Source organism: Protomyctophum parallelum (assembly GCF_964188405.1).
Source record: "Protomyctophum parallelum genome assembly, chromosome: 9".
Classification (NCBI taxonomy): Eukaryota; Metazoa; Chordata; class Actinopteri; order Myctophiformes; family Myctophidae; genus Protomyctophum; species Protomyctophum parallelum.
Genome location: NC_139706.1, coordinates 37,231,188 through 37,254,248, shown reverse-complemented (window position 1 = coordinate 37,254,248; position 23,061 = coordinate 37,231,188). Strand labels below are relative to the sequence as shown.

The 23,061-nt window shown below is 41.4% G+C and overlaps 1 protein-coding gene across 1 annotated transcript; it reads right to left on the bottom strand.

The window, feature by feature from the left end:
• Positions 1-2,068: 2,068 nt before the first annotated feature.
• On the bottom strand, positions 2,069-22,185 carry urb1 (URB1 ribosome biogenesis homolog). Its single transcript, XM_083773778.1, has 39 exons — positions 22,007-22,185; positions 21,551-21,690; positions 18,228-18,379; positions 17,506-17,635; positions 17,061-17,157; positions 16,236-16,321; positions 16,034-16,159; positions 15,820-15,950; positions 15,395-15,590; positions 15,158-15,295; positions 14,872-15,045; positions 14,646-14,778; positions 14,415-14,537; positions 14,217-14,329; positions 14,019-14,138; positions 13,599-13,715; positions 12,798-12,936; positions 11,959-12,129; positions 11,665-11,864; positions 11,325-11,543; positions 10,616-10,798; positions 9,629-10,466; positions 9,051-9,258; positions 8,560-8,746; positions 8,415-8,473; positions 8,106-8,305; positions 7,886-7,996; positions 7,724-7,787; positions 6,898-7,066; positions 6,722-6,821; positions 6,024-6,184; positions 5,832-5,943; positions 5,630-5,736; positions 5,247-5,390; positions 4,457-4,566; positions 4,140-4,346; positions 3,761-4,002; positions 3,044-3,622; positions 2,069-2,728 (listed from the first exon to the last, which is right to left on the bottom strand). The coding sequence occupies exons 1-39, from the start codon at positions 22,131-22,133 to the stop codon at positions 2,532-2,534; spliced, it is 6,810 nt and encodes a 2,269-aa protein (XP_083629904.1). The 5' UTR covers positions 22,134-22,185; the 3' UTR covers positions 2,069-2,531.
• Positions 22,186-23,061: the final 876 nt, after the last annotated feature.

Here is a 23,061-nt window from a genome sequence, read left to right as displayed (position 1 = left end):
CGACCGATTTTTTTTTATTTTTTATGATAATTTCACCTAGTATGACGCAGAAAGTTACCTCAAAACAGGTAGCCTTTAGTGCGCTAGCCACTCAGCTTGACTATATGCTAGGTCACGTCAGAGCCTGAGATATAGTCACGTGTCGTTTAAAATCGTTTTCATTCAGACCACGTGATGTTCCTTATCAGCAACGTTAATCTCGGGCCGTGACATCCCCCCTTTAAAGCTGCAGGGCTGTTGCCTGGGTCCAATGCATTAATGCCTACTTCCGGACCGGTCCAGGACCTGTCCCTATTTTTGTCCCCATTCTCAATAGAAGTCTATGTAGGAGAGCCGCCATTGGACTGGCCCCATGGATTTACTGTCTGAGGGTGCTAGAGTGCAGGAAAGCCTGGTGACGCAAGGATACTAGTGCAGTGGTTCCCAAAGTGGGGTCCGGGGACCCCTCGGGGTCCTTGAGGGAGTTCCAAGGTAAATGATAGTTAGGATTAGGATTCGGATTTCGGAACCATGGAATCTGGAATGTATGGGTCTGTGTACACTCAGTTAATTTAACTTTGATTTTACAATATACATTGGGGTCCCAGACTCCCAAAGATAGAAATGGGGGACCGTAACCTAATTCAGGTCAAACCGGGGGGGTCATTGAAATGAAAATGGTTGAAAATCACTGCTACTGCTAGAGCCTAAGAATCTTCTCTTATGGGTGTTCTTGGCATAATGAGTGTGTCAATTTGGGGCTCCTTGAGTCTCAATCTGAGAATCCCGTCAAATACTTGAGTCTTGACACATGGCCAAATTAAATTAGCCATTGGGGCTGCAGGCCAGGGCCCCTTCAAGGAAACTGGACTGCACGGTACTGGGTTTGAGGCCCCGAAAAGGGCTCCTGGGGACCTTCATTGGCTGTTGATTGTGTTAAATCTAGGTAAAAAAGATGAGAAAAAATGAATAAAACATAAAACACTGGCCCCATTTGAGAAGCACTCTGCTATGCATACATGCCTTCTTTTCCATGTTTTTCTGTAAAGTTGCTGCTTTGTGGGTTTCAGTTTTTTGGGCTTGTTTCTTTCTAAAGGGCAGTTGCATTTGACAAAACAAATTCGTAACTATTAATCAGGCTGGAAATACGATGAACACTGGGCCCTCTTGTGGCCGCACATGATTACTGCATGCTGGAATACCCCACTTTAGATCTAGTAGAGTCGACCATATATAAGGCTGGGAGGCTGCTGACATGGTCCAGTCGTTTTCATGACTTTTGGAAATAGCCTCAGGTTTTTGCGATCCATTTTCTTTTACTTTGGTACTGAATTATTAATAAAGGATGGGAAGACCTTGATTTTTTTCCACTAAGTAACTAAACTGAAGATCACAATGGAGAACTCTACCACATACCCTACTACTCAATATGAATACTATTGGGCTTACATTGATCCCATTATTGTGGATGAGAGCAAGCTGGAGTTCAACAAATGTAAGAACATTGACTCCCCCCCCCTCCTCCATAATACTTTGTGGTGTAATAATAATAAATAACAGTAACAGCTCCTTTCCTTTGCAGACTCTATCGTTATAATATTTTGGATAACACTGGCTGCCTTTGTGGGATTTCTATTCCTCATTTTGAGTCTAATGTCTCGGACTGAAACATTTCCAAGGTACCGGTAAGTATTACTTAACTTTACAATTTCCATTGGTTTGATTAGACAAATTAATTTCAGATGATATTGCATCTGTTCATAATGACCAAACTGAAAATATTTTAGTTCTAGAATACAGTCTGCTGATTGAAATTATATTCTGTTTTTGTGCAGGGCTCGCCATTCCCAAACAAGTAGCCAAACAACATTTGATGCTTGACCTTTGTGGCCTTGAGGGATTTTCATAAAAATGTAATGTAATTAAAACAATAAATACATACAAATAATTGAAATGCTTGTGTGGATACTGTTTGGGAACGAGGAGACAGCTGAGATGTGCTGGTGAGTCAGTCAAAGTGAATGTGAGTAGCCTATGCTTAGGCTTTATTTTCTGCCATGGGTGTTGATCCAAGCAAATAAAGCAAGCATTAACAAAATCAAACAATATAATTAGAATTAACAGTTGTAATCAGTTATTCTACAAACAGTAATCAGTTATTCTACAAACATGATAAAATCAGTGATATATGCATGCCTGAAGTTTTTTTTCTCCCAAGAAGTGTGCTATAGCTCATGCTATGCAAATTAGGTGTCTCCACAGGCCACACCATTGGCTGGTGCTTGCCGTCATTGGTGTGACTTTTGACTATATCGATTTTCTGATTATGGGTTATCGCTCTATGAGAGTTAAAAAGGTGATATTTGTTTACACTTAATTGCTTCTGTCAGGTCCTTCAATACTGGTCCTACCAGACAGTTTACCACCTGGGATTAATTTCTATCCTACTTTTAACGTTTGTCAATGAGCAAACCTCTGTTGAGAGATGGCTTGCTTCTGGTGAGCAACAGCTCTGCAGGAGATGTAAGTACAATGTCCACTCTTTGTAATGATTATGTAGGTTTCATTGTAGAAACAATGTCATTACAGATGGTTCCGATTGCCGTTTTAGTCACTGAACGGCTGGACGACTTCTGTCCCTTGAACTTGGCACCAGTCACAAGCTTGGCGTGAAAAAGGAACAGTTGTGCAGTCTGGGAACCACTCCACAGCTCATGTATGTACAACGACAAAAGCACCAGCCCAGCTTCTGCAGAGGAGAAAAAAGGCATGGGACTGTCTTTGCAATGGCATTCATATTTGCTATAACAAAATCATAGTGTATACTGAAAAGACACTGAAGAGTAATCTAGTTGTAACTGTAAATGTCATCGGTTTATTGTCCACCACAGCCACATGTCCCACTGAACTATTTTTTGAGCGCACTCAAATGTGGAATATGGAATGAAATTATGATAGATATGATCATATATTTAAGCATGACCCAATTTTACATTACATGTGCCTGTACAATTCTACTTCTGCATATTCCACCTAAGCAATAACTAAATACAATAATTCTTACCTCTTTTGGACTGCTCCTGTGTGGCATCTAACAAACACGCACTGAGCGCTGCCTGATGCAGGTAATCTGAGATGTGGGGCTGGGACTTTAGCAGGTTTATCATGATGGTGGTGAACAGATGGAGTGTCTCCACTCTTGATGAACTACGAGCCTGACATGGGAACTCAAAGGCCTGATGATAGAGTGCGAGGAAATCAGCTTTAATGCCGGTGTCACCAACCACAACTTCCACTATGTCTTTGTGTGGTATCACAACCTTGTGAAACCACTGCAGGAAGTCTATGATTCTGCTTTCATCAAATGAGCCCTCCGCCAATGCACGCAAGGACCATTTGGTGAGCAGATGTGCTGTATCGTTGACCAGCCGCCTAGCATCCTGTTTGTCACTTGGTTGGCTCAGTTGACTGCTCTGAGGTACAGTGGGGGTACAAACAGGCTCCCAGTGAACAAAGATGCTGCTGAGATAAGGTTTACACTCATTCAGAAGAGCCTGCTCTCGTTTCTCTTCCTCAGTGTCATCTCCCAGGTCCCCTGTTAGGGTGAAGGACCCTTTTCCTCTGGCCTTGTCCTTCCCCATCCCTAAATGGAAGGTAAACAGAGCTGTGTTTATCAGACATATGGAGCAAGTTAAATTATGAACCGAGGACGGGGGTAAAGTTTCCACTGTTTAATGTAAAACTATCAGGCATAGTAAACAAAGAATGTTCTAGCACTCACCCAGCAGATCCTTCACCCTGTGTTTTTCAGCCACAGACTGTAGCTGGGAAAGGATTGTGGCACTATGGGACAGTGAGGCCCAGCATTGGAGTAGAGTGAGGGCTTCAGCACAGGACAGGGGCTGGGGGATCAGTGTGAGCCAGTTGGCCTGTTCGCTCATACTGAGAGCCGTCCTGCAATGCCTCAGAACAGAGCATAGCGTCTGCAGTAAAAGGCTGAGGTGAGCAGCCTTCACACCCATCCTGATGGGATGAGAACACAACTAGTTATGTTATGTAAATATCAAAGTTGACCATTACCCGTCAAAGATGTATTTATGTTGTTACAGTATCAAGACACTAGAAATAGATTAGTGTTTGCACGGTGAGTAAATTTTTACCTCAGGTGTCTAATGACACTGAATGCCACACACAGGAATTCATTGATGAGTGGGAGAGGGAGGCACCTCTTCGTGCTCTTAGGGCTCTCCCCTGCAGATAAGGAAGTGGTGGTTCCATCCACTTGGTTCTCCTTCTGTCCCAGGTTGGTAGACCAGAGCACATGGAGCAGATCTATGATTGCACTGAGCAGGTTCAGATCCAGATTCCTGCAAGATAACAGCAGGATAAGATAACAGAGAATACAGAATATAAGCACTGTAGTGGTCCGAATGAAAATACTGAAAAAAACAATCCAATACATTACAGTAACGCTAACCTTCTTTCGACCACCTGTAGCATCCAGGTTAATAGCCCAGAGACCTTGGTGAGGTTATAAGCAGCTCTGGTCACACGGCTAGCTTGGCGCAAAACCCTGATGATATGAGTCTAGAAGATCATATGAACACAGATTGTAGATAAGTGTTAAACCAAAGAGAAAAAAAAGAAGAATTGCTGAAGCAGTTTTCATCTTTGTGTTGAACTAAAGGGGATTGTATTTATAGTCACGCAACCACTTCCACACTCAAACCTTTAGATGCAGTATATGACTCAGAGTTAAGATTAATCACTGGAGATAAATAGGACAATCACCTACTTTACAAAATGAAAAAAGAAAACAGATTGTATGTGGATCTCAGGATCCATCCACATGGGAACATGGCTCCAATGTGACAATTGACTTCATGTGGCTAGCCTGTGACGTCAGTCTTAATTATTTTTCAGACAGGGGTTCAGGGTTTGGCTGGGGACCCCGGATTGCTTTGGCCATGTCTCTTACAATATTCAAGTAAATATTTCAAAAGGTACTGTCATACTGGCAGTGTGCACAATAAATTTGGCCTAGATCAGTCCAGTGGTTTGATGTTTTAATTCATATTTATATAGCCTTGTATTCTTCTTCTATTGCCAATATATTTGCATTGTGTCTGCATTTATTGTATGCGTCTGTACATCGACTTCCGGGACCACTTAAAAAGGAGAGTTCTCCCTCAATGAGGGGGGGGGGGGTGAACATATGCACAGAAGACAACATTCAGTTGTAGTGACTTCACAATATTTCTGTATACCTGGGTGAAATCATTGCACAAGGGGCTACTGCTGAATGCCAGCAGGGTCTGGAAAATACCCTGCTGGTCACACAACTCGTAGCAGTAACGATCGGTCAGACCGTCCTCCAGTACAGTCAGGATCCATTCCCGTTCCACCTTGTGCTGCAAGGAGAATCACATTAGTCACACAATCAAGGTCATTTCTCCAGTCTCTCTATACAGAGAGGGATAACATCAGTTAAAAAACAAACAGATGAAGGCTGGCAGTTGTTGATATAAGCTGTCTGTTTGGACAGTTATTTATTTTAGGGGATACCATCAGTTTCATTCTGTGATTAATGTTTCACAGAATACATCATAAAACAATGTCTTATAAGGGCAGATGCAAATAGCAGTAATACCTCTATGTCAAAACTGTAGAAGAGCTTGAAAAACTCTGGGACTCGTCTGAAGTCCAGATTGTGATGGGACAGCAGGAACTTGTTTACCATTGCGTACATGTGGTCCTCTGGGGATTCGAGCAAAAATAACAACACTTAACCAAATGCCATAGGTCAAGGGTGGTTTATGTAATGTTTTTCAGTCGACCGAGTGTGCACATACCAGGTTTAAGCATCTGCTGGGTGACTTTGGCAATATATGTAGTCAGCACAAAGGGGAGTCTTAGATTCTTTTGCCTAATGCTATTTTTCACAGTGTCCATCAAGTACAGCAACTAAAACAGAAAGAAATATATCACTGATCTGACCAATTTTCTTTTGCAATTTGTGAACACAACCTTTCACAGTAGAGTACCTGTCTCTTCTCTTTTAAGCGAGCACCGTCTAGGTGTTGGTAGAAGGAGCTCAGTACATGATAGGCTGCGGCACGCACTTTGGAGTCATTGCTACTCAGGGCCACAAAGGTCAACCCAAGGGCATGGCTGGATACAAACTTTAGACAGTCAATTACACTCTCTGTCATGTGGATGGAGAAAAAAAAGGCAGTTGTTATCGTCAATAACAAAAGCTGATTTGGAGCAGTGATGACAGTGGTACAGTGGTCAGTAGCGGAAAAAGTCCTTGCATTATTTACTTAAGTAAAAGTATCAATGCTCCAATGTAGAAATACTCTGTTACAAGTAAAAGTCTGGAATTCAAAATGTAGGTAAAAGTACAAAAGTATTGGTATCAAAATGTAAGTAAAGTTCTAAAAGTCCCATTTCACAAGTTTTCAAATGCATGAAATCTTTTTGAAAATGCAGCTCTAAAAGCTCACAATGAGTCGCGATGCAACACAGATTGCCTATTTTCAAATGGCCGAAATATACAGTAAATACTATATAGGGCTGAAGTGGTTCATGTACGTTTTGTAATCTAAATCTACAAAGAGTACCGGTAGTTTACTGCAGTGTAGTAAAAGTACAATATTTGCCTCTGAGATCAGTGAGATGTAGTGGAGTACAAGTAAAAGTTACTTTCCACCACTGCAACGACTGCATACTGTACACCCACCTGGCCGCAGCATGGCACTGAACAAGGGCAACAGGAAACGGGGATCATACACGTTCCCAGCATCCTTCACTTCAGCATCTTTGTAAAGCTCTTTACCATCCTATAAGAGAGCAAAATGTGATTAATTATTTTATAATAAATCTAAAGCGTGTTACATAACTACAATATGTGCCCACCTGAGGGATAATCCGACGATGTTGTGGGAAGTGTGCAATGGTGTGGAGCATTCTCTCACTACTGAGCAAGGCCAACAGGTCCTCAGAACTGGCCTGCTGCCATAAAGAAGCTCCTAGGCTTTTCCTGGCCTTGTGGTGCTCCACTGCTGCCGGACCCCACAACAGAGATCTGGAGTTCAAAACACACAATTCATTCACAGCCGTGACCGTCAATCCCATACATACACAGACATTTTGTGTGACAGCTTCTGGGGACCCGAATTATTTGTTTTTCTTGTGTAGCCTTGAATATCATTGACACATCAACAGGATATTTCATTAAGCACTTGGGGCTGCTATGTGTGGAGTGGAGACTGCTTACACTTTATCAGTGTCAAAGCGGCGAAAGCACTGAACATAGTGTCAACCATTCATTTCCTATGGAGGGTGTGACCAACTCAGCAATGATGTACCTGGGTGCATAGTGCATTTTAGCCTGGAAACCAGATGAATCTGCCAGAGCAAATTAATTCATAAGAGTTAAGTGCATCCATGAGCACACCACTCAAAATTTCAGTCAAGTTGGAATAGTTTGAACTTTAACCTATAGTTTACAGTCACCAATATCATTGCACGTCCAGTTTCATTGAGCAGCACAACACCTATGAAGATTTGGGGAAGTGTTGCATGGAGGCACATAAGGGATGGCTTGTTATACTCTATTACTTGTTATAAGTATTACTTGTTATACTCAATTAACGGTAAAAGATGGTAATGTTTGAATAAGTGGCCACATTTACAGTTATGCAGTTATTGCTTTGACTCAGACCCTAATGTTTTTACTTACTGAAATTTCAACAGGCTGATGTTGTTTTTTTCATATTCCTGAAGTAGAAGTAACAGCTTCTGATCTGCAAATCAAAATGAGCCGTGAGAGAAGAAGCCTTTCAAACAAACACTGAGGCCAAGCATGTGCATACACACACAATCCTAGATTTGTTGGCATTACCTGTAGTGCTCAGCGTAGCTCCGTACGCTCCCAAAAGCACAACAAAGTGATTAACGTTACAGACCAATGGGCATTTCTTAACCAGACAGAGAAGAAGCCACACCACAGCCTCTGGGGTGAACACAAAACATGTGTGTTATCATTTACAAAAACAGAAAGTCAACAAATAACTTTCCCTCCAATTTAATTATAGGGTATGGGAAAATCACTCTATATTTACCTTTGGTCTCTAGATGCTGAAGATCTCCACTCGGATCATTTTCAGAGTCCAGCATGGTGGGCAGGAACAGCGAGTGGCTGCTGATCATCATATGCATGGTAGCTAAGGGCAGTAAGTTTTTGGCAGCAGCACCACCACTATACATCAACTCCAACAAGTCACTCAACGTGCTCAGGAAGTGGTGGTCTTTGTAGCGGTATCTTGAGGGGGAGAAGGTTTTCATGAGCTTATCATTGGATATCAGATTTTGTGTACAGCACACAATTCACAAAATGGATGAAATGTGGCACATCATCAAAAACATCTTACTTCAGTCCATTTTTGACAAAACTGTTCCAATCAGATGGAGTGATATCTTCAGGAGCGGTCTGCACCAAAATAAGATTATGATATATTATGAAATGACTATACAGAAAAAGCCACAAATGTATGTATGAGGAGTTTAAAAACCCACGAGAAGTCTTTGCAGTCTGTGCAGGACACTCTCCTCCTGGTCTGATGGGGCAGTGGCCTGAATTTTAGAGTAGTTGTAAGAGGAGATTAACCACTTAGCAGCAGCAGCAATGACAGACTTCCTCCAGGGTCCATGTTCCTCTGGACACTCATCCAATTTCTCACTGACAACATCTACCAGCTGCCACCTGAAGGAGAACAATAAGTCAATAATTTTAGCAGATTCAATCGATTTACTATATAATGTCAATATTAGTGGTTGGTATTAATAATAATAATAATAAAACTTTATTTTCATGACATGAAATGCAGCTCAAAGTGCTTAGAACAAAGGAGAATAAAAAAGAAAAGCAAGGCAACGACATTAAAAAACAAGCAGTAATGCAATACAGTGAGGACATGAATAACAAAAAATCAATTAAAAGCAATGTTGTAGAAGTGGGTCTTGAGCTGTGCTTTAAAAATGTCTACAGAGGCTATTAGCAATGTTACCTTTCAAAATGGCCCACAGTGTGAAGGGTTGAGGGCAACTTGTTGATCAAGTCCGTGATATCCTTAACATCGGCAGCCAACTTGACCAGGCAGGCCAGAGTCTCAGCCTGTAGGTCCACAGAGTCTTCCGTCTTGTCATCACCCAGCACAGAGTGGCATAATCTGTCCAGCAGAGCTTGCTTCAAGGCTTTTAAAACTTGTCTTTGCACTGTCAAACAGAATCAGAATAAAAAATCAAGGAATGCACAAGGAAAGTAGAGCACAGAACAATAGTAGTACAGTATAGTCACATTGGATATAATCCTAGATCAGGGGTCTTCTACATATTGGATTCATACGTGTTCAGACATTTAACAACTTAAACCCTCAATACTTTGTAAACTTTGGCCTTGGGCTCTGTACTTGGTCTGATGTTTTTCCCCTGTACACCAAACCTCTTTGCCGAAAATAGCAGATCTACAAGCAAGCGTTGTGAGCTTGTAGATCTGCTATTTTCAGCAAATAATAGGGATGCATGGGTTAAAGTGGTTAATGTAAAAATGTAAAAAAAAAAATGTAAAAAGTTCAATTCCTCATACCATCTTTGGGCCTGGCCGGATCTTCCCTACTTGCTGCCTGTAGGTAGGTGTTGAGCAGGGGGAGGAAGGCTTCGGTTTGGCAGGAAAGCTGCTCCAAGTTTGCAGGCTCAAGACACCACAGCTCAAAGCGGAGGCGGTGTGTGGTGCAGTTCTGCAGTAGGAGGGAGCAAATAGCCTGTGTAGCCGGCAGGGGCCGCTGGAGGCAGTGAAGCAGTACGTCTTCATGGATAAGCTTGGCATCACCTGGCTCGGTTGAGAGCCTCTGTAAAAGGAAGGACTCCAGCGCAGGACTAGAGCAAGAAAGAAACAGTGTGGCCAAACCATGAAGGTGCACTTGCGTCAGGCAAAGGCGGTGATCTGTGGAATGATTCGAGTTGCTCTCTGTGAGGATCTGCAGGGCTGCGTGACCATACACACTGAGGTCGGCTGGCGTCTCATCGTCGCTGGGGGTGATGAGGCTCTGCTGGGGGAGTAGCAGCAAGGTGGATACCACCTCCTTCAGATGAGAGGGGTCCATGTAGCCGTGCAGAGAAAGGAGGGCTTGTATGGGCCGTGATTGGCTCTTTGGTGCCTGAGAGCTCTTATCTTCCAGCTCTCGGAGCACCGCTCTTTCAACAGCGGCCATGTAGCTACTGAAAAGTTCCAGTTGGCCCAGATCTCGAAGCTGGGAGGTGCAGGTCTTCAGCAGAACCAGGATGTCATCAGTCAGCTGGCCACATAGCTGCTTCAGTCTGACAGGGTTCAGGCTGTGAGGAGGCAAAGCAGCCACCTCCAAAGCCAAAAACCACTGCTCAAAACATGGGTGTTTGAAGATAGAGCTCAGCACAGCCAAGAGGATCTAAATAAGATAGTGTGATTACATACAGTACCAAACAAAATACACAATTTTATATCATGATTCCTCAACCACGCCATTAAGGTAGGAAAAAAAGTATTCCCCCAAGTAAGAACAAGAAGAAGAACAAGAATCAAGTCTCTATTTCAAACCTCATCTCTGTTGGCCTCTGTTGCAGACGGGTTGCTTTCCAAAAAGAGGTCTGATCCTTCTTGCAAGTCAACTTCCATTGACTCTGAATTTGCTGCTTTCTGAATACCTTTAAGCTTGTTCACCATGTCAAGGAGGATTCCCATTAAGGTCTTTAAAACTGGGGTGCATACGTCTTTGGAAAGCTGCACAGGAAAAACAAAGTTAGACCTGAATAACAGTTAAACATTTTTGATTAACATGCAACTTCCATAATACAGGTTGTTTTCAGCTCTTCTTATCCACATGAAGCATTCTTGAGCTGGCATTGCCTATCTGCCATGCATTTCTATAGTAAAGACGTGCTGGCATGTCAGTGCTCTTGGCGGCTAGCAATTTTTGGCCGAGTGCACTGGACTCATCAAGCAGACAATAAACTTTAAATAAATAAACTTTAAATAAATAAACTTTTGGAGATAAGTGCCAGCGATTTGATCCCGATTGTTTATGAGAACTCGATAATTTACGAGCCGACGTTGAACCGTTACCACAACCATGATAATCCATGTTTATGTTGTTTCAGATACACTATTTGTGCAAATAACGCAGATGAAGGTACCTCGATAGGTTCGAACATTGCCTGCATCTATACACACTGTGTGAGCTCTCCCGACATGATATCCAGAGCGCTCCACCGCACATGAAACACATTCTGTGGACACGTCCCCTTACCGTGCCAAAGTTATCCACAGTGGATTTGATGTACAGCAAGATCTGCTTGGTCGCCACAGGAAATTCAGTCATCTCCATGGCAGCTAGAGATGCCTCTGCATTGCTCTTTAAGCTGTCCTCAAGGAAGATGGAGGGGCCTTGGTTATATGCAGCCTTCATCAATGTGATGAATGAAGAAGGGTCTGGCAGGCCTGGGCACTTGCATTCAGATGATTTGAACTGTGAACCAAAGCAGAACCGTATCAGAACCATTATCCAAATTATTATCCGAATTATTTGTCAATTCCACTATTACATGATCGATTACTTGATCGATGCGTCAAGTAAGGTTAACACTGACCAGTTCCTCCTGGCTCGGCTGCGGTATCCACTTAGAGTAGTAGTGATGAAAGTGTATGACGGAAGGATGAGGATCATCAGAGTCTTCAGAGGACACAATCTCTTTATCGTACTGCAATAGTGCCAAACACAAAGGCAGAGGATCTCTCTGACAGTGGAGCACATCCGAGAGCACTGCCGCCATGTACTCGTAAACCACACCTTTATTAAAAATAATAATAATAACAGTTAAACATCTTTTTTCATTAACTTAAAGAACGCGTTTTGTTTGATGTGATATCCAAGGCAGGTTTACCATTCTCCACTTTGAAGGCCAAGGGCAGTTTGTTACGGGCCTCAAGAACAGCAGGCACCACAGGGCTGAAGGGGAAGGTCTGAATGATGAGGTCATCACTCAGACATGGCCCAAAGTCCTCCATCTCTCCTTCATTGCCATCCATGATTACATCCACCATGTCGAGCACATCTAGAAGACATCAGCAGGTTTGTAGAAACGCCACTAATTGACAAGAGGTTAAAGACCTGGTGCAATGACCATTTCTGTCATTTTATTTTGAAGTTTGAGTCTTAAAACGGAAGGCTGTAAGTTTCTGAACCAATCAGATCGTTGCATCCCTTCAGGCGATGGGACGGTAGCTCTGCAGCCTCTACTACACGCATGATGCATGTAGTTTTGTTTATTTACAAGTCAGACAGTCGGCAAGTTATAGATATTTTAGCATGCTGATTAAGTTTAAACGAGTAATACACTGTCTGGATGTGATCTTGAATGAGATTAGAAACGGAATAGTTCTGTAAACAACAGCTGTTTGGAGGAACTGCAGCAATGGGAATCAAACAGGTGAATGAAATCAAGCTTCAGTTATATTTATGCAACACAATAACACATCATCACACAACACGTTTTTATGCAACACTCAACACGTCATCACGCAACACGTTTTCATTCAAAGGAAGTAATTAAAATTTGTATGGACTTTTGATATAAAAATACACAAAGGTGGAAATCTTCCCATTGTTTTGGCATCTATTGTTAGGTATGCCCATGATGACGACCACGGATATGGTCTAAAAGTGTGAAAAACATATTTTTAATTTCACTAGGTCTTTAAACAAAAAGGTAGAGACCCTTACCATCTATGTGTGAGATGGGTATACTGACAGCATCTCCCTCCTGACCACTCAGGTTAGCTTGTACGTAGGCTGCCTCCTGTACCAGACTGGCAACCTTATCTGTGTAGGTGTGAGGATTGCACACTAATCTCACCAGCACCTGTACAGAGAGATCACTCTATTTATCCACAGAAATGGCAAATGAGTAAACTTGCAGCCACAATGCCACAATTCTGCAAGCTGCAATTTGTTTTATACAGTCTCTACATCATGCTGATTTAAGCTAAGAATTACAAGAAGAATACAGTAATAAATAATAGTGTTAGTAATACAAATATCATGGAATTGATACCAAGTAGCGTAAAGCCCAGACCGCACCAATGTGCAACTACTAACAACTTGCAACAAAAAGGTTTTAAGGTCAACCGCACCAATGCAACTCCTTGCAACTGTCATTGGGGATAATGGATGCAAGTAGTTGCATGCTGCAACTAAGGAGTTGCATGGCGAATCATTGGTGCGTTTTGGACTTAATAAGCTATTTATTGTTCAAAATAAGCTATTTATTGTTCAAGTATCTCAAATATACTGAAGTCAATTATTTTGCAGTGCTTTACATGTTCAGTTCTTATCTACAATCAATTTAGTAAGACTGGATTGTTTGTTTTGACTTTTGTTGAATGTGTTGTATTGGCATCACTTGGTCTCTAAAATATTACATTAAGGAATATATAATATAATTACACCAATGTTGTGATATCAATATTTATATTTATTATAAGATAAACAATGGCACTGTCAATGAAGAAAAGAGATACTCACTCTTTCTAGAAACTGGATGACAGCTTCTTGCTGTGCTGGTTCCAGTCTTATCAAGTGGTTGAGCCAGAGTTCCAGTTCCCTCCAAGTGTACTCAAAAACACCACTGTCCTTTAGCACCTTCATAGAAAATGCACAAAGTACAAAGTATTTTAAATGTATTAATACTGCCCAATTAGCTTTACAGTTGTTTTTTATAATAAAAATAATACTGTTAACATCTCCGTTAACAGATTATTTATTATAATTTGCGCAGTTCAAAAATGGTGATTAATGTGTTATTGACTTGATACGTTGATGTTAAAAGCATGCACACAAAGCAGGTACCTACAATTGTAATTCAGCAAAAAATTACAAACTAATATGAAAGCATCATCGTGCATCTCAGTGTTGGCTAGATGTCCAGGGAGAACATTTCCTTACTTTGAGGACCAGCATCCGAGTGGAGGTTTTCAGGTGGCTGTTATTGCTACTAACAAACATCTTGAGAAGCAGGTAAAGCACTGACTTCTCCCCAGATGTTGCTTCTGGATCCACAATATCCTGTACAATTATATAATGAAAGTTAATTCATATTCTTAAGAAAACACAATCTCTGGAACATTCAAAACGTAATATCACCTGAATACGGAACCAGGAGAATTTGCTAGCAGGGAGATCCAAGGCCAGCTGCAGTATTTGATACTGTAGAACAGGAGGAACTTCTTCCCTCATGCCCTTCTCTGATACGATCCCTATTGTGTGAAAAACAAAAACAATTACTTCGTTGAATTGAATTTAGTTCCAATAACTGTGTCTTCAACATACAGAGACTATTACCTTTTAAAAGCTTGCTGAAGTCGAATTTGCACTGGGTAACCAGATGTGGCACTACCTTCTGATAAAGGCAAATGACCTGGAGAATGAGAGCCTTCAGGAGGATGACCTCAGCTGTATCAGCAACTGCACAACAAAAATACACAGGATTTGATCAATAATCTTTCATTTTTCCCTCTGTTTAACAGCACCACTCAGAATAAGAAAGATGCATGCTAATGCTGATGCCATTACCCTGGATGTTAGTTTTAGCATCCTTGTCTTCAGAGATCTCTTCCTTCTCAGTCTTTTTTTCTCCACTCTCTGCCTTGTTCTTGTTCGCCAGTGACTGCCACTTTGACAATATATTTGTCATATCTGGAAAGGTCTAGAGTAGAGAATAAAAAGGAGCTGGTGATCTTATTCAGAGATGTGGCGAGGATAATTAAATGACAGTATTTTTCTGTTAGCGCAAAGTTACCTTGCTAAGTGTCTCTCTGTACTGCAGCACCAAGTCTTCCATCATATCAAGAGAGTATATGTCTGAGCTCTGCCACGCAGACTTATCTAAACAGTACTCCATATTCTTATGGGCTCTATTCAAGATGAAGGACATCATAGAGAGGGTTGTATGCTGAACTGCAATGTTGGAAAACTGTTGGATACCAGCAAGAGAAGACGTTTATCAAAATACACCATCAAACCTTTTATTGTACTGTGGACATTGAACCAATGAATCTACATCTATATGATAATTGCTGTCTCACATTGAGGCCCTGTGTGAAGAAAGCCTTGTTGCACACTGGAGGCAAAGATGTCACCATAATCATTGAGAGCAGGCGAGATACAGGGACAACCTCCTGAGTCGGGAACACGTTGGAGATTTCTGGCTGAGCCTCATAGATCTGAAATGTAGAGACTATAAATAATTAAAAAGGGGGGAAAACAGCATTAGTCGCCACTACAAAAAGGTAATAATACAAATAACAGGCAATCATCATCACCTTCTTCAACAGCTTGACGTTGGCCTGCCAAGCACTTGTGAGGCGAGGAGTGAATGAATATTGTGTCTCCTTGAAGTATCTAGGCAGAATATCTGGGCTAATTTTGAGTATGCTGACCACCAGCTCTGCCACCAGTTCATCCTCTGTGGCCTGTTTCAACCCCACCAGGAACTGAAGCAACAAAACGTTACCAACCCTGGACAGAAAGCACAGTCAGCAGTTAACCACTGTCAACCTGGCATTCCTATTTTGGGCATGTCATTATAGGAGAAAACTAAAATTATTTCAAAAAGGAAAATAGTAGATATACAAGCTCAAAATGCTATAGAACACCATTGTAGAATGAAGTATGAAATAGGGCAAGTGGTTAATAAAGGGAGAGCTTCCAGAAATAAAATAAATAAAAGCCCAATACAAGTACTTACTTGCCAGCTGTTCCTAAGCTGGGGTCATAAAAGTTGATTCCATGTTTGCGGGAGCAGCACAAGTCCAGGAGGAATTTATGAACAAGTTCACGAACTACCAATTTCCCAACCTCCTCTGGGTTCTCCTCAGTCTGAAAAAATAAAACGAGATTTAGGCCTGGTGTGAATACAGATGTGATGTATCTGTGGCCTATACATCAAAAGACAAAAATACCTTGCTTTCATCTGTTCTTGCATCCAAAATCCCATTCCATTTGTATAGAGATGCTATGTTGGCTAGTACAGACGGTGTGAAAAAACGCACTTTCTGTGTTTTACTCAGACCTTTGTTCTGCACAACCTGCAATAGAAAATAAAGATTTAGAATCCTAACAACAATCTAAAAAATAGAGCCTCAAGTGCATTCAAAAACTTACTCCAGTGCTCAGTGTTGACAAAATCAGGTTGACAATGGACATCCTTTCCTTGGTCAGCTCCGAGTTTAGGATCTCTGGCAGGAACTCTTAACACATACAATAATCACATTAGAAAAGATTAAATATGTATTTTAGTTTACTGTGTTCTGTATTGTGGTTTACTCTAATTTAAGACTTAAACCCTTTATACTTTGACCAGGGTTCTCCAGGGCTCTGTATTTTTCCCGCTAAACCAAATCTTGTTGCAGATCTACAAGCTCACAAGCTTGTAGATCTTCTATTTTTGCCAAACGTTCGCTCAATTATGAAATACTCAGAATAGGGATGCTAGGATTTAATTGGTTAACTGTTGTTGGATTTTTTTTCACCAGTTTGAATTGACTGTATAATCAGGGCTGCACATAAGCGGTGCGCCAGTGCGCATGCACCGTCAAAATTCATAATGCGCTGTCAATCAAGCGCCGGGAAGCGCTTCTGCGTACCAACAGCTGGGGCCGCAAAGAATGATTATCATGGCCAGAATACTAGTAAATTCTGTGGCGAGAGCATTTCCCACTGTCTGCCACTCAAAGTAGCTACTACTGGCTAATCACAGCAAGTTATTCATGCATCCTTCTTTTATCCATCCGGCGAGACGGGTCACCGCATTTTAGGAGCACCAAGTAACTCCTCCAGGTGCTCCTCTGAGTACTAGACCAAAAAAGTTGTGTGCAGCCCTGTGTATAATGTCTTGCTTGCATGACATAAATAATCTAAATGAAAATAATCAAATTACAGTAATATTAATCTGTATTGTGTAAATTACAATGCACATCAAAGTATTACCTTTGATCTCTAATAGCTGTCCAACCGTTGTACTGTCACCGGACACCAAGAAGGAGAGTGCAAACCGAATAAAAGCAACACGGACATCAGATTTTCCCTAGAAAAGACCACACAAAAGAAATACTAATTAGATATGAATTATGTAAGTAGATGAATGTTTATGTTTATAAGGAGTATCTATTCCGTCATATGATGAATTTCTACATTAAGAAGGTGAAAATTTCTAGAACAAACAGAAGGTTTTGTATTTAACAAATTCCAGGTTGCAAGTGAAAAAGCAGATGTTTCAATACATTGTGCTTTCTTCATTGTTTTATTAAACCTTTAATATGCAAGGATTCATCTTCTAGTTTGTGCTGATTACCATTTGGTTCTCAGCACCTGAGTGAACATTTTACTTCCTCAGAGAACAAACAGCATCTCCATCTAAACCTTAATTTCTCACCATTGTTTTCTTTTTCCTTGCCAATGCAAACAGGCCTTTATTAAAGTGAATCAGAGTGAAGACCTCTCTGGCAGCATCTTGACCCTGAGATACCATGGCAGACAGGAGACTGAGGCACCGACACACAAGCCTATGAATACAGGAACAATGTCAGGAGCAAGGACACAAACCTTTAAACTAGTACAGATTTAAATGGATGTTGATGATTCACACACAAACGTTTTAAAGCTAAGGTAAGGTAAGGTTAATTTTTTTTTTATAGTCCCAATCGCAACAGCCTTTGTGCCTTTCTCTCCCCATTTCCTGTCAGCCTACAGTCCTGCCAATAATGAAGGCATATAAAGCACAAAAAAAAAGTCATAAACATTGCTATAGTCTCCCTGTCTCTCCAGCGTTTTACAAAACAGAAATTGCATTTTCAGGTCAGGATACCAATTTTATCCAATAAGGACTTATATAGGATAAAGGATAAATAAGTGAAATTGGAAGTGAGCAGAGAAATTTGGAACTGGAACACTATAAATTTAAGTTGATAAATGGGTACTGATTGGCTTAAATGTGACCAAATGTGACCACCCACCTGAAAATGCTTTTTCTATTTATTAAAGAGCTGGAGAGATCGGGAAACCCCCCGTTACTGAACCCCTGTTACTGAAAAACACAACATAGAGCTTCAACCTTTTGTTTGATTGAAAATTCTGTTGAGTGCCCTTTACAAGTACCTGTAATTTTGAGAATGGATAGATTCTTGTATGAGACTCATGTAGCTGGAAATTATCTTTCTCACAATAGTGGTGCCAACCATGCTAAAGTGTGACAGGTCACTGGCTGTCCTCAAAAGGACCATCTCAAAGCTCTGGAAGATCACTATCATCTGGAACAGAGAGAATAAAAATCATCATTTATACTGTGTACATTGAATCTAGAGTTGCAACACCAACCATTGGCAGCCCATACATCCAAACAGAAAAGTCCCATCTACATCCAAACAGAAAAGTCCTATCCGATTGTATTAAATTAAACGACAGATTAAACTCCCCAACATTGCAGTTGTACGAAAAGTTTGAATTATCCTCTTTCTATCTGCAATGTGCTTGTTTCATAAAAATGCAGGTGAATCACTGTCTGAACAGAGTGGTGCTGTTGGGGTGTCTGACTAGTGGTTGTCTGACAAGTGGGTGTCTGACTATAGTGGGTGTCTGACTAGTGGGTGTCTGACTAGTGAGTGCTGACTAGTGGGTGTTTGACCAGTGGTTGTCTGACTAGTGGGTGTCTGACTAGTGAGTGCTGACTAGTGGGTGTCTGACTAGTGCGTGTCTGACTAGTAGAGCTGCCAACGAATATTCGTTTTCCGAATCCATTTCCGAATCCAAAAAATAAATTAATAACCGAATATATCAAATTAAGGTCCGAATTAAAAATAATAATAAAAAATATATTTTATTTATTATTATTATTAGTTTTCGCGAGACGGTGCCATGGGTAAGCGACGCGTTGTGACTTGTGAGCTTGTAGATTAGTTATATTTGCCACGCGACACCGGCATACATTAAAGAATAAATCATCTCTGCCTCGTACTCTTCCTAGCAGCGCAGCCTGCGTAGTGAGCACAGGGCGGGCGGGGCCGCGGGAGCCTTTTACGTTCTTTGCGCAGAGTGTAGGCTGCTCAGAATGGTGAAATCTTCCGTCAACAGCGTATCTAGTGATCAGAATCTGGGTCGGTGTTGTTTCGGATAGACAGGAGAATCATGAAGCGACTTTATCCTTCAGGAAATTATAAGAAGATAAATAAAATGCGTAAGGATGAAATGTGGTGCCGGTTCCGGCAGCAGCAGCAGCAATGCAGTGTTCTGTGAATTCAATTAATACTGCCTCCGTGCCTCGTTTTGATAAGGCTGTGTGGTAGGATTGCTCATTTAAGAAAAAAAAAAGTTTTACTGGAGAAAGGAGAATGCATGCGTTTTCAGCAGCACCAATGCGCGGAGAGAGTTGCGCCAGCAATGCGATCTTAAATGTTATGTCTCAGGTTGTATTGGTGTAAATATAATTATTAATAAATCCGAATGGCTCGAATTGAAATCCGAAATCCGAATTGCTCGAATCCACGTGGGTTTTTAAAACGAATATCGAATCCAATTTTTGGACAATTAGGCCGGCACTACTGACTAGCGAGTGCTGACTAGTGGGTGTTTGACCAGTGGGTGTCTGACTAGTGGGTGTCTGACTAGTGGGTGTCTGACTAGTGCGTGTCTGACTAGTGGGTGTTTGACCAGTGGGTGTCTGACTAGTGGGTGTCTGACTAGTGCATGGCTTCTCGACCATTGTTCCTGCATGTCGGACTAATGCTCCGTCGGAATTGCGTCCGGATCCCCTGACTAGTGGGTGTCTGACTAGTGGGTGTCTGACTATAGTGGGTGTCTTACTATAGTGGGTGTCTTACTAGTGGTTGTCTGACTATTGGTTGTCGGCTCTCAGCTTCCCACTCTCAGCCAAGGACTATTAAAAGAGGACCTCAAGCGAAGACCGTACGGTGGACTCCATGTTGTTCCCTGGAAGGAAAGAAACATGCGCAATGGGCTATATGCAGCCAACACTTGCGCGTTCAGCTTCCTTGGTCTCAATTGAGCATGTTTCTTTCCTTCCAGGGAGCAACATGGAGTCCACCGTATGGATCAATGGGCTGTCAATGAAGGGAGGTATATTATAAAGAAAGAAAAACAGGTGTGCTTCCTCTGGAAACTGCCCCGGTGATGGATTTTGGAAGCACTCGTCGTAAGTCACTGAAAGGCCCTGCGTACCACCCGTTTTGCATTTGCACATAATGCAGGAGGCAGCAGCGTGATCCGTTATAAAAACAAACTCCAACACTTAGAAAAAGAATCACCTGCCCTGCACCGAATCTCTTGACAGAAAGTAGCTCATAACATGTGGACTTTTATGACACAAAAGCTCGGCAGGTTGAAAGAGGATAATTCAAGCTTGGCCTAGAGCTTCAATGTTGGTTAGTTTAACTACGTTTAATACAAGCAGATCGCAGATGAAAATTGGATGAGTAGGGAGTCAATGAAGGGTATTGCAACTAGATTTCATTTCATCCCATTATTAGAGACTCACTAAATTGTAAAAGGATGCAATCATGTCACCCTCTGAGGGTCCTAGGATGCAATACTGTACTCAGTACTGTACTCTTAACGTTGTTGAAGTAGGACTCATAAAATGTCCTAGCCCTCCAAGCAGAACCCAATGGTACTGAAGTTTCTGACTTTTTGACGACACGGACCATTGGGTCCTGTTCCAGCAGTATCCTGCCACCTGGTACGCGGACATACATAAAACATAAACAACGTGGATAACGCCTGTCTGCGCTCTTTGACGACATTTTTTCGTGTGAGGGCTTCTGAATATGTGAAGTATAAGTACCCATACATGCCGCTGCGAATATCTCCTGTGGCGCGGAAGCCGTTAAGTATTTTTAATTTGTTTGACCGATTTGGTCGCTTTGATGCTTCTCTTCCTTCCTTGTTTATTGACACCTCATTGTACCGCCTATCTGGCTAGCTAGTGGCGCTATAGCTATGACAGAGCAGATCAGAGGCAGGGACGTAGCCGCACAAGCCAATGGCACATCGGGAGGCGGTACAATAAACGGTAAACAAACAAGAAGAAATAAAGCGACCAAATCGGTCAAACAAAATACTTAACGGCTTCCGCGCCACAGGAGATATTCGCAGCGGTTTGTATAGGTACTTATAGTTCATGAATTCAGAATAACTTAAACTAAAAAAGGCAGTCAAACGCCACAGATACGATCTTAGAGAGAATATTTATGTCCGCGTTCCAGAATTCCCATACGAAAATATAGTTATGAGCAGGGACCCTACATAAAACTCATCCAAATTTCAGAAAAGCTTTATGGAGGGCCCCGAAAGGGGCTAAAAATGTCCCTGGGACGGTGGGACCCATCTAAAGCCTGACCACCGCTGGGTCCCGGGACTGTCCCACCAAGTGTGGTGCAAAGTGAGAGGGTACTTGTCCTTGAGCTTACCTCACTTTCTATGATCTTTTCTCCTTCCAACAATTTGAACATTTCAGCACATTCCATGGAGATTTTCATGTAGCCTTCAACAACATCATACAGGTCAGCACATGGCAGCTTTTTTGCTAATGATATGAATGTATCCAGCCCTGTTGGAAATATAACAAAGAAAGGTTACTGCACTACGAGATACTAAAATTAAGGTATGACCACCGGCTTTCGTAATATAGTGCATACATGATACAGTACATAATAATGGTAGGCCTATATATATTCAAAGCAGATTTCCTTATCTCTAAATGTCAATAGGCCTACACCCTACAGTACAGTTCCACACAAGTGACATTAAAATATCTTGCTTTTCGTTTTGCTCACTGATTTAGAAAAAGTAGTGTATTCCGTCAAGTAACTAGCATTAGTAGGTTGTAGCCCAAACATTTAAGTAGGTTGAAGTTTCATTCTCACCCTTCATTGCCTTCGTGGGATCCTTCAACATGTTTTTAAAAACTGTTCCATTGAACTCTATTAACTTTTCCTTTTTAGCCTGCGAGCTAGTCGCATTCGAGTCTTCATTGGGACGTTTCTTAGCCATTTTGTAAAACCGTAATAGCGGTCTTGGTCAAAAGTTTACATGCGTGTGTCAAGCACACGTTGCCAGCCTGCGTGAGGCGTAAACAGAAAAAAGTCCAGCAAATATAATCTTCCGGGCGAGCCACATGTTCGCTGCAATACTAGTTCCGAGCCCACTTACAAGCACAGATATAAAAATGGTTACAGGCCGTCGAACGCTGATCATTCCATTCTAAAAAAAATAAGGTTCGTTCTGGTTTTATATATATAACTCATTCATTTGCAAATTATGAAATCAAAGAGTGTGTGTGTGTGTGTGTGTGTGTGTGTGTGTGTGTGTGTGTGTGTGTGTGTGTGTGTGTGTGTGTGTGTGTGTGTGTGTGTGTGTGTGTGTGTGTGTGTGTGTGTGTGTGTGTACATTCCGCTTAATTTATAGATTTAGGGGTATGATTACAGTCTGAGGCTAATTTTAGTTTCCCCTCACTTTAGTTTTTTCTTCTTTCTTTACAATCTTTGTTTTAGTTTCAGTTAAGTACAGAGTAATACTTTTGTTTTGGGAAAAGATATATTCTGCTCAGGCTGAGCAGACATACTTGTGGCTCAACACTGTATTTAAAGTGTAGTGGTTTCAAACCAAACTACAGCTGGTTCTCCGTTCTCAGTTATTCTTTCAGTCAAAATGTTAACTGTAGACACAACTTCAAAGTGATCTTGAAATGTTAGCCAACAAACAGCATACTTAAAAAAAACGACAGGACAGCGAAGGATTATTTTATTATTGAATAATATAGACACTGTTTTAGAACCATTTTCTATTGCCCAAAATATAGTGACACCATGTAAGGATGTAAAGTAAATTAGAAACCTTACTTAAAAATGTATTGGCATAATAATTGTTCCTAATGAATTAGTAGCATTGATTTTGTTTTGCAATGGGAGAATTAATGGCA